The following is an 11,903-nucleotide window of genomic DNA, read 5'->3' as shown; positions in this document are numbered from 1 at the left end:
CAATATTAAAATCATTCCCTTCACTTATTTCCTCCTTCAAAGCATATTAACTTTGTTGATTACTAGTTGACTAGGATGAATCTTAGAGTTCTTCAGTAAGAAACATTTGGTTAGCTAAATTTCTTGTTAGGTTATGCCTTAATTGGTATTTAAATATGTTTGTGCTTATATTTCCTTGAATATCAATATGGATTTGTCATATATACATGTTTATATAGGCAAATAAGAATAAATCAAGTGGTTCATCAAGCAAAGTTGGAAATTAGGCTTGATGGGTCAGAAAGCTGATGGTATTGTGTTCCCATTTGAATAATTAGTTTTGTTTTCCAATTGTTATATGTATTTATGGATAATTAAAATTAATTCTCTGCTGAAACGAAATCAACATATGAATAGTCATATTAAGAACATGCAGCAGGGGAAATGGGGTGGAAACAACCAACATCAACAATAGGGGAAATGAGGGGCAACCATTATAAAGAGTAAACTAACTATCATTTCTTTATTTCTGAAATCTTTATGAATTCCATTGATCAAGATTGCATTTTATTAAAAAAAATCTCAGTGTTTGATACATTATCTTGTGAATGTCATTGTAACTTCTGTACATTTCCATGAATCTTTATTAAACCTTGGAAAATAAACTAGTCTTGATGATTTGTTTGTCAGGGATAAGCTTAAATTAGTATGGCTTCTAAGAGTCGAAGCTCTATATGGAAAGTTGGTGATAAATACCTAGGTGCTTACTGCTTGCTACTTATACTCTTTCTATCTCTTATTTATATAAAGGAATTAAATATACTTTTTCAAATGTCAATACCCTTTATGTTAATGTTTTTTATAAGTTATAATCCTAGTGACTCGGTAACAAATGAGGTGAAAGATGAAGGAAAACACCATTAAATGTTGTATGTCTATTGCATATGTAAGAGCTTAAGAAGAAGAAGGGGAAGAAGAGAGACGTTGGAGGAAGGAATTTAAAAGGGATGTATATTTTTTTTTCTTTGCAAAAATGGTCCCCTAAATGCGAAAAAACATATTTGCCCTCACATTGAGGCATATGAGGGGGTTAACAACAAACTAACCGTTGTTAAGTTAGGGGGCCATTTCCACATAGAAACATGACCAAAATGACCACGAAACCAAAAAGGTCGAGGTTTAGACTAAAACTCGAAAAAAAATACAAACCACACGGACTATTTTTATAGTTTTATCCATTTTAAAGGATCCAAGACCAAGATAGAGGTTTCTAAATATAATATCAAACATACTGAATTAAACTCAACCTGTTATACCAAACATCCACTAACTATAATTATTTTAGAATAAAATTGCTTCCTTACTAGTGGACTAAAAAAACTATAATATCTCAATTCTCAAATTTCAACATATAGGGACTAGGGTTATTATAATTTATTATATCCGGTGAATACTTGATTTCTCTTATATTTTCCAAACTTGAGTTGTTCTTCTTTTCATTAAATTAGAATAGAAAAATAGATTGATTTTTATCTTACTCAATAATTTTGACATGATTTGGTTACACATGTAATGGTTAGTGTCCTTAAAATTTCTAGATCCATCACTGCTTGCGATTCATAAAATGTTAGCTACTTATCAACTCATAACCATTTCGAAGCTTAGGACAATTAATGGTGCGTTTAGTTGCGGAAAAATGGGCCGTTTTCCGGAAAAATCTTCCAAGAAAAATGAGAATTTTGAAAACGCGTTTAGTTCGTCTATTTTTCTGAATTTTTCACGGAAAATGAAAATTTTCTGTTTTCTAAAATTACAAAGAAGTTGAAAATTTTTGAAAAATTGATAATCATTGTTTTCCATATTTTTTTACAATTCCAAAATTTTTCTAAAATATAAACACACACCCACTCCCACCCATCCACATCTACCTACCCCCACCTTAACACCCCCCACCCCCACACACACACATACATACCCACCCCCACACACACCCACCTGCACGCTCACACACACACCCACCCCAACCCACAAGCACACACCCACCCACCCACCCACACACACACACATACATACCCACCCACCCACACCCACACACACACACATACATACCCACTAACGCACCCACACACCAATACACACACCTACCCCAACAAACATATACACACACACACACACATAAACACACACTCGCACCCCCACCCACCTAACACCACCACCACAATCACCAACTTATCATCACCATCACCACCACCACCACCACTACCACTAACCCGTCACTAGCACCACCACCACCGCTGTCACCGCCATCACCACCATCGACACAATTGTCGCCGCCACCACCATCATCGCCTGTCATCACCACCACCACCGCCGACGCGTTACCGTCACCACCCCTACCCACACCTTATCACCGCTATTGTTTTCTAAAAATAAAAACCGATAGAAAAATATACATCTAAACACGTTTTCTAATTTTCTAAAACTGAAAATGAAAAATGAATAAGTTTAACTAAACACGTTTTCTAAATTTTTCAATGTAAAATGAAAACGGAAAACGAAAATCGAAAAAGAGAAAACAAAAAACGAAAAATGAAAATTGTTTTTCCGTAACTAAACGCAACTTAAATAACTCTGTTTTGTAGAAATCCCATTTCGTACGGCTTTTACATGCCCATTTAGCATGTCAAGACTAAGATTTCGTATCCAATGCATTTCACGGTGCTTCCACTCAAAAGAAGTGATTATTTGAGGATTTTTTAAAATTTTTTGTTTTAAAAAAAAAAAAAAAAAAAAAAAAAAAAAACTAGTTGAATTTGTTACTTTCTCCGGTAAATATGATATATCATTATGGCTATGAAAGTAAAATGGCATGAGCACCCATGGTCTATTGGACCATAATGAGAAATAAAGTCCTATAATTGAACATATTCCAAAATACAGGGGGTGTAAGTGTTCTTTTGAAGAACATATGTAGACGAAGCGAGACAACCCCATTGCCTTTCTACCCAAGATTTCTATGCTATATTCATAAATCTCTTTGCAGATTTTGAGATTTCTACGAATCGGTTGCGCTCTCGATCAGTAGTGAACTCGTAAGTCGATCATATCTGAGAACCAACATATGCAGTTTCAGTTTGTTTATAGCTGTTCATGTAGTATTTTAATTTTCGATCACTACTAATCCCTAATTAGAGGTGTTCCTCCCAAACTCGTTAATAATTCGTTTATTTTTATGATTGGAGTATATTTGTTGTAATTTAGGTATCTGAAGATGTCAAATACGACAATGGATGTTCCGAAAACCGGATTCAGTTTCGACCTGTGTAGGAGAAACGATATGCTGGCGAAGAAAGGCTTGAAACCTCCTGGGTATCTTAAAACGGGAACCACCATCGTTGGCTTAATCTTTGAGGTGCGCTGTGCTTCTGTTATGTTTGGTTGTTTGCTTGCTTGCTCTGTTAACAGCTTTATATGTTTTGTTTAATCTGAATTGGGTTTATCTGAAGTAAGATTATAAATACTTTCAGTTAAATGTTTCTGTATCACACTAGAGAATGTGATGAAGTTGTGTATTTCTAGGGTTTAATGAAATAAACAAACTAGGCATCAAAAGTATACAATTGCTTAGGCTTACCATGATCATAAACGTAAGTAGTTTCTCTTGAGATGAATTACCTCTAATCATATCATCATTTCATCTTCAGAATGGTGTGATTCTTGGAGCAGATACCAGAGCCACAGAAGGTCCCATTGTTGCTGATAAGAACTGTGAGAAGATTCATTACATGGCACCAAACATTTACTGTTGTGGAGCTGGAACTGCTGCTGATACAGAAGCTGTTACAGGTACTCTTTCAGTCATCTCTGTTTCACTCCAACACTTTTTTTAATGATCCCCTCCCCTTAACTTACTCCTATACATCTCTTTTTTATTAGACAACATCAGCTCTCAACTGAAGCTACACAGATATCACACTGGTCGTGAATCAAGAGTTGTAACAGCACTTACACTGTTAAAATCTCATCTTTTCCGGTAAGCATAAGATTATTTATGATTCTTTTTCTTTTTCTTTCTGTTATTTAGAAGTATCTGACTTTGTTTTTACTTACTCAGCTACCAAGGCCATGTATCTGCTGCTTTGGTACTTGGTGGAGTTGATGTCACAGGCCCTCATCTCCACACTGTAAGTTGATTTATTTATCGGGTATTTTGAAAAATAGTTTTTACAATTAAGATGACATACTAATTGTTCCAAAAAAACTTACCTTTTTTTAGATTTATCCTCATGGATCAACTGACACACTCCCATTTGCAACAATGGGATCTGGTTCTCTTGCTGCAATGGCTATCTTTGAATCAGAGTATCGTGAAGGACTTACTGTGAGTTCTTACACTTTTCACATATTCAAAGATTCATATCTTTAACAGTTTGGTAATTAATGAGTGTTCATTTTTTTAAACAGAGGGATGAAGGGGTAAACTTGGTAACCAAAGCTATATGTTCTGGAATATTTAATGATTTGGGAAGTGGAAGCAATGTTGATGTGTGTGTGATAGAAAAGGGTAAGAAGGAGTATCTGCGCAATCATCTCACTCCAAATCCCCGAACTTACATCAGTGAAAGAGGCTATACTTTCTCCAAAAAAGCTGGTTAGTAATCACCATATTCCCAAAAGTTTTAAAAAAAAGTTTCCATTTTTTATGTGTTTATTTGATTCTAATGATCCAATTTGTGTTTACAGAAGTTCTGCTTACAAGGATTACACCACTGAAGGAACTGGTTGAAGTAGTTCAAGTGGGAGGAGATGCCATGGAAGAATAAGTTTGCCATTTCTACCCTTTGTTTCAGCAAATTATGTCTTCTTTTCGTTTAGAATGAGCTGCTTGAGTTTAAATGACATTGAATCCAGTTGTTTGTTATGATGTTATCATTTCATGTTATGGAATATGAAGTTGCTGAATTTTATTGAAAGTTAGTATTCAAATTTACAATATTTACATACACTTTTCATACTAATAAGTTTGCTCCAAAAGATTGGAGAATCGAACTAATAGGAAAATACCCTTTTGCTGCACTGGACCCTGATGTGGCATTAATGATTGTAAACCACTGGCTAGCAGGGTCACACGTGTTGCCATTGGTCAAACATTTACAGTTATTTGTGACAATATTGTTTTCAGAATCTACATCCAGACAAACAATTGTCCCATTGTTGATCTTTGATGAAAGATGTAGTTTCGATGCTGATATTGGTTCCCATTTTGAAGATTGATCTGTGCATATTATCCCTAATTTTGCGTTCTTCCCAATTCCATCTGCTTGTAGGCAATAGTATGTTCCCTTAATTGTTAGGATTTCTCTCGCGGTGTAATCCCAATGCTCTGCTTCTGAACACGGTCCCAAAATCAATGGCTTGAAAAACGATCGTCTTTGCACGCAAAGCCCCGTTGATGGATGGAAAATGATTTTATGCGGACGTGTATTTGATAATCCTGGTCCTGCATAACATATGCATAACATATACAACTGTACAATAAGCAAAACCAGAAGGATCTGATAAGTCCTGATCAATTCCATAATTGGAATTGATCAGGGCTTATTATACAGGTACAACTGTATAATAAGCAAAACCAATATCTGGTAGGCCTGATCAGATATCCTAAGGATATGGTTTGGTTGGGTCTATCTGTCTCACCTTGAAAAGGAGATTGGACAGCCGAGATCTTTTCCAAGAAACTTGAATTTCTTGGACCACACCAATCCCAATTCAAAACGCCATAAAACTCCTCCATTCCAACGACACCTTGCCTAAAATAGTAACTTCCCGCAAGTGTCCATAAAGCCCAATCAAGGTCATGGTTAGCTGCCCATGCCAAAAAACAATTCAAGTACCTATTGTCATTGTCGTTTGTGCCCCTTTGATCTATACCCCATTCACTTACAAACAAAGGGTAACCACTGTCCAATAAAAACCCGGCTTTTCTCGTTATACTATCAACCACCCGCCCACATACCTCATTTGGGTTACCGTTTTCCCATTCTTCACTATTTGAAAAACCATACCAATGGACTTCAAAAACCAGTTTTTGACTAAATGTTAAGGTTACAGGTTGGGTTTGAAGGAAAGACAGATCTTTATCATAGCTCAAACCAGACATGATAACTAGAAGATTCGGGTTTGCTGCATGAACAGCTTCTGCACCTTTTTGCATGTACCTAAAAACAATCAAATTACAAAAAAGAAACACTTTATATATATAGCTTACAAAATTATAGGGTTGTTTGATAGTTACTAATTGAGCCCCAAATCTGACCGAATAAGTCAGAGGAGGAGTCAACACAAAGTAGGATCGAGTCAGAGGCTTCTAACTGTGATAAAGTCGAGTCAGATACACTCAACATATTATCAGTGCCAGTGGTCCTGGTAAGAGGGATATTAAACAACCCCTTTTAGATTAAGTTATGTTTTTCATTAAGTTTTAATGTTACCTGTACCAAATGGTGATGTTTTGTTTAGGTCCACGAAGTTCGTTTCTTAAACTCATAGCAACAACATTGGTTGAGTTGTTGAAGATGGTGGCGACTTTTGTGAGACCTTTTAACCAGACATCAGGGTCAAAATATTGATCACCAAAGAAGCCATTACCATCGAAATCACTGCAACACCATCCAGGCTTGCTTATTTGATTATCTAATATCATCATCACGTTGTTTCTATCCAGACTTGATACAACTTCCTGTAAAAAAAAAAAAAAAAAAAAAAAAGTCAAAAAGTTATTGCACTCTGACTCGATTGATGCTTTAGTTCGCTGTACTTTTATACACTCCGATCAAATTAGTTTATAAGAAGACATGAAGTCTAAGTAAAAATTACGTACCTGAAAAGCTTTGATGAGTGAGAGGTCAATAATGGAAGGATTGTTGGCTTGAAATCCGGCAATTGACTCGATCAACCCAAGTTTTCGAAGCGATTGTCTGACTGTAACTGACCCTAGGGTGTCGTTTGTGAATAAGAAAAGTGGGTATGTTAGTCTTACACAGTTGAATCCCATCTCCAAGATTTTCTTCGAGATCATATCCACCGGTTGTTTGCTTAATCCCTCTGCGACCACCGCATCTAGATGGCTAACCCAGTTCACGCACGATAGTTTCACTCTTTCTCCGCCGTTTCCGTCGTCGACAATCCATCGTGAGTTTGTGGAGAGTGGAAGTGCCGCCGCCCTGAGGTGGTGGTGGGCGGTGGTGGCAAAAAGAAGGAGGAGGAGGTATAAAATATTCAGACCCATATATGTTTTGTATATGATGATTTAGGATAAGTGTGTTTAATATTTATGGATGCCCAATATTGTCAAGGTTGACATCACTATCACTTGTTGCCGCTACTTTAGTTTTTCTTATGAAAAGTCAATCTTACCCTTGTGTTCTAACAAAATTTCCAAAATAAAATGCTTGTTTGCCGTATGATCGGTTTTTTAATATTTGATTATAAACATGTGTAAACGAAAATTACAAGTTCAAAATTTATGCTTGATTTCACAATGTAAGATGAGTATGTAATATTTTAAAGATGGATATGAATAATGAAGTTATTTATATAAAGATCAAGATTTTGAGCATCTTATTAAGCTCATTAACAAATAGTAAGTGACAATCTGATTAAAAAAATTACACTTTTTATGATTGAGCATCTTATTTCTTTTTTTTTTTTTTTAAATTGGAAAGTAAACTTTCCTAACTAGGATTTTTGGGCAAGTTTTCGCTCACCGACTAATCCCTAGCTGCGAACATAAAGGTATGTTTCATGTCCTGAAGTCACTGTAGACGAATATTCATGTCCACAAAAGCTAAATAATGTAAGGGTTTAAACATAGGTTAATAGATTATTTATCATATAAATCTTTTATATGTCTTATAATGCTACTTATCAATTCAACAAATAGTAATTGGCAATCCTATTCATAGGACACGTTTTATGAGTGATTGGATTCTGGAATAACTTATTAATATATTGTTTTTTTATGATATAAATTATAACAAGGCTACGTGGTTATACTTAGGATGCAAGGAATGTAGTGGTGATGTGGAAGCTTGACCAAGTCGTGACTACCCTCTATGGTGGTGATGTGGTGGTTAGTGGTGTAGCCCATACAACTTATATTTTTATTTTTTATATTATTTATTTTTTTTCCTTGCTCATTCTCTTTTTGGTGTGAAAGTGTTGCTGAGTTGTCCGATGGTGGTTACATGAGGCTTTTGCTACTATACCTTATAATATGATGTATGATCGTGACAATTAAAAAAAAATTCTTAAATTTCTTTTTATAAAACTAACGACAACTCTAATAATTAACATTTTAAAAAGCTTTTTTCATTAATTATATCCGATTTCTAACGATCTTTAAAAACTTTTGTTATAAACTCGGTCCAATGATTAAGATTTTTTTAGAACTTAAACTATTTATTTTATCATCTTATATGTTATATAAACTACCTAAATATTATTTTTCAAATTTTAAGTACACAATCATTTTTTTTTCATATTATTATTAACATCTTAGTAAATAAAAAAAAAATATTATATAGTATGTTATGGTAACGTTTTTTAATCCTTGGTATATGTACCATTTTTAAAATTTTGACAATTATATAATTTTTATAATATATAATCCAAATCTATTTTAAATATTAAATAAAATAGATTAAGTAATTAACAAATTAAAATTTTAATATCTAAATATAACTAAAGTGTAAAATAAACTGTTATGAAATACTATAAAATCCAAAATAGACAAACCATTCAAATAATTAAAATGTTGGAGAATAATAAGTGGTTGGAATGACAGTTCATTTCAATGGTAAAAAACTTTTCAAATTTTTTATCGAATAGTAAAAACTTTTGAAAAACTATCATTAAACATGGTCTAATAGAAAGGTTTTAAAAGGTTATTCTCCTTGGACTTTTTAAAATTGATTTATAGATTTTTAAGATAAAACAACATTAATGCTCTTATTTTAACATAAACAGTAAACAAACGTCCATCTTCTATTCACCTTAGTATCTTATTCCATTGATGGTTCTCCCTTGTTATCACAAATTCACAATATATGTCAAAATATGTAAGCAGTTTTTGCCAAATATTCTAAAAGATTTTTATCAGATTATAATATTTTACGTTGTGAAATGCTTTTTGTTTTCAAAACTCAATCCCCAAACACCAGTGTATGTTCGCGTATGAAAAGGTAAACAAAGATCTACGTGACTGATTTTGTAACCCTTTTCCTGTTTAATTGTGTTTTTAGTTTTTAGATAGCAAATGCGTCCATTCTATTTTTTTTTTCTTATCTAAAATAAATAAACGATTTAAGCAGCGTACTTAATATTTTTTTTCTTCATAACAATATATAAATGAATTACCAAGAAAATCTTACAAACATAAAAAACTTTTCATGATTGTTGTAACTGGTAAAAAGAAAAATAAAACACATTTTTTCCTTGTCCCACAAAGTGAGAAAACTATAAATTAAGCTTCGTTGCTTATAAAGTTAAACCATATTTTTTTAAATCTACCTTTTCTATTCAATGCAGTGTATTAATAAGATTAATATGGCTTAAAATATTTTTATGTGCATATTGAGAAAATCGTTCCCATGGTTTCCAAAATATAGAACTTTTAGTCTACAAGATTCATTTGTTAAGTTTCGTTGCATATTTGGTCCCTTAAACTGAAGCTTGTTATGCCCTCATGTACCTTGTGCATGAGGGTATTTTGGTCATTATAACTAGATGCAGAACACCAAGAACAAGATGAAAAACATGCAGAATATATGATGATCCTTAGTGTCTTTTCCCTTAACAAAGAAACACCCAAAAACTAACCAAAATCTCAAAGATAATTTTGTAAAATAGAAACATAAACATAAACAACCCACGAACCAATAATCTTAAGATAAAATCAAATCACTTAAACAAAAATCATAGATGAATTTATGTGTATATGTAAAATCTACAAACCTGCTATATGTATGGGTCTATGACCAAAACCTTGTCATGGAAGGTCTTGAACTCAAACTAATTTTGGAAAGAATTAGAGAAAGAATTTGTACGGATGAGTCGAGTGACTGTGGTGAGTATTCTAGTTGAAATGACGAAAATACCCTCATGGTGGCGAACCCATGGATACTACTTAACGGGCATTAGGTCAAGGGAAGGTGAGTGTAACAAAGGTGTGAAACGGGGACAGAAACTTAAATATCCCTGCTTATGTCCGAAATATCTATTTCGTAGTATTTAATGTCACCGTTTTCCAATAAAATGTCTGATTTTATGCACTAATATCGTATATAGTTCACATTATTATGTTTTTTTCTTAACTTTTTGTTAGATTTAACATTTAAGTAAAAATGATTTTTTTTTCTCAAAATTCTGGAATTGTTCATCGGATTTCAAACTTGTTCTTGAAATTCGGAAGTTTTATTTTTTCGAAATCCTAAATTTTAGCCCGGAATCCGAAATGTCAGTCCAAATTTGTTTTCTTGGTCTAAGGTGAATTTCGGACCAGATGGTTATTTTTGCTAAAAAAACAAATATTTTAGGTTTTTTTTTTAAATATACATTAAATTGTGGTAAGATTACTTAATTTCCATTAGGTATTTTATCATTGATTTACATTACTTAATTTCCAATTTTCCATTAGGTATTTTATCATTCTTAATTCTTAAATAACATATAGTAGTTCCAAAAAGGAAATGGAAAAGTAGATCGCATGGACTTTAAGAGGTTTTGGCAAGACTTTAAAGGCAAACAACAACGGCAATGCTTCTTGTACAAATGAATCATTTCTTTTGCTTAAATTTTGTGGAATCATTGTTATACCAAGGCACGGAATATGATTGGATTAAGATTATGGAGTTTGACTTTATTTTTCAAATAATTTGAAAGAAACAAAGTTTCTTATAGAAAATTGATGCGATCAACGATAAATGATCATGGCACTAAATTTATAGGAGTTGTATCAAATCATGGTATTTTGTAAGAATATTTACCAAGTGAATATATTTTGAAACTTATGTGCCGAAAGAAAAAACAAATAAATTTGATCATTCTTTGTAAAGAAACAAATGAATCATAAAAGACTTTATACTTCGCTCTTGAGGGTTAATCTCAGTGTGGGATCCTTCGGTTTTCTTGAAATCTCGAGTTTTTAGTTCAGATAACATGTTAATTGTAGAGGGTGAATGGGTGTTCTTAAAAGTAAAATATTTCTTGATTTATGTTTCCGCGCCTCAGGAAGACAGACGAAAAGAGGATTTATGGCGCTCGACCACACGGTATGGGTACAAACGAAATGTAACGCCGGTGATGTGGCGCATCGCGACGGCGTCGTAACAGGGGGGAACACCCCCCCCACCTCGTTGCTTCTCGTCATGCGGTTCTCGTGGCCATGAAAACAAGATGAAACGTGTAAAATTGAGTCGTTGTAAACTTTACCGTTTGAAAACGGTCAAATTCACATTAATTAAAAATAAATTACCTTTATATATATATATATATATATATATATATATATATATATATATATATATATATATATATATATATATATATATATATATATATATATATATATATATATATATATAGATAGATAGATAGATAGATAGATAGAGGTTCAGGTACAGGTTCATTTGAGACCATTCTAATTTTGTGAGACCAAATCTAAAAATAATTTTAAAATGCAAAATAAATGGAAAAATCCAAAAAAAAAAAAATTTAAATATTATTTTCGGAACTTGAATTAACTAAAAATAATAAAAAAAAAGTAAAAAAAAATCCGTTTTTTTTTTAAATACGTAAAATATTCTAATAGAATATTACACTGACATATTCTAAAAAATAATTTTAAAATGCAGAATAAATGGAAA

The 11,903-nt window shown here is 32.9% G+C and overlaps 2 protein-coding genes across 3 annotated transcripts; one reads left to right on the top strand and one right to left on the bottom strand.

The window, feature by feature from the left end:
* The first annotated feature begins 2,917 nt into the window (after positions 1 to 2,917).
* LOC145092024 (proteasome subunit beta type-7-B-like) lies at positions 2,918 to 4,952 on the top strand. 2 transcript variants are annotated; one of them, XM_079029897.1, is made up of 8 exons: positions 2,918 to 3,071; positions 3,241 to 3,391; positions 3,684 to 3,825; positions 3,916 to 4,012; positions 4,094 to 4,163; positions 4,256 to 4,360; positions 4,444 to 4,630; positions 4,723 to 4,952. In XM_079029897.1, the coding sequence occupies exons 2-8, from the start codon at positions 3,251 to 3,253 to the stop codon at positions 4,800 to 4,802; spliced, it is 822 nt and encodes a 273-aa protein (XP_078886023.1). In that variant the 5' UTR covers positions 2,918 to 3,071; positions 3,241 to 3,250; the 3' UTR covers positions 4,803 to 4,952. The 2 variants fall into 2 exon arrangements, with proteins under 2 accessions (XP_078886023.1, XP_078886024.1); XM_079029898.1 differs by having other exon boundaries at positions 2,956 to 3,071; positions 3,222 to 3,391.
* Positions 4,919 to 7,300, bottom strand: LOC145092023 (glycosyl hydrolase 5 family protein-like). Its single transcript, XM_079029896.1, has 4 exons — positions 6,860 to 7,300; positions 6,471 to 6,718; positions 5,677 to 6,197; positions 4,919 to 5,479 (listed from the first exon to the last, which is right to left on the bottom strand). Exons 1-4 carry the CDS (start codon positions 7,265 to 7,267, stop codon positions 4,989 to 4,991), a joined length of 1,668 nt encoding a protein of 555 aa, XP_078886022.1. The 5' UTR covers positions 7,268 to 7,300; the 3' UTR covers positions 4,919 to 4,988.
* Positions 7,301 to 11,903: the final 4,603 nt, after the last annotated feature.

The sequence above is a fragment of the Lactuca serriola genome, chromosome 3 (assembly GCF_051521515.1).
Source record: "Lactuca serriola cultivar US96UC23 chromosome 3, Lser_US96UC23_V15, whole genome shotgun sequence".
In the NCBI taxonomy this organism is placed as follows: domain Eukaryota; kingdom Viridiplantae; phylum Streptophyta; class Magnoliopsida; order Asterales; family Asteraceae; genus Lactuca; species Lactuca serriola.
This window is presented reverse-complemented; position numbering and strand designations above follow the sequence as displayed.

What these genes read in the sequence shown, in the direction of transcription:
- LOC145092024 (XM_079029897.1), top strand. Translation starts at nt 3,251, where the DNA reads ATGTCAAATACGACAATGGATGTTCCGAAAACCGGATTCAGTTTCGAC. An exon ending in TGATACAGAAGCTGTTACAG is followed by an intron (nt 3,826 to 3,915) that starts GTACTCTTTCAG and finishes CTTTTTTATTAG; the next exon opens with ACAACATCAGCTCTCAACTG. An exon ending in CAGGCCCTCATCTCCACACT is followed by an intron (nt 4,164 to 4,255) that starts GTAAGTTGATTT and finishes ACCTTTTTTTAG; the next exon opens with ATTTATCCTCATGGATCAAC.
- LOC145092023 (XM_079029896.1), bottom strand. Translation starts at nt 7,267, where the DNA reads ATGGGTCTGAATATTTTATACCTCCTCCTCCTTCTTTTTGCCACCACC. An exon ending in AACATCACCATTTGGTACAG is followed by an intron (nt 6,198 to 6,470) that starts GTAACATTAAAA and finishes GATTGTTTTTAG; the next exon opens with GTACATGCAAAAAGGTGCAG. An exon ending in TGTCCAATCTCCTTTTCAAG is followed by an intron (nt 5,480 to 5,676) that starts GTGAGACAGATA and finishes TATGTTATGCAG; the next exon opens with GACCAGGATTATCAAATACA.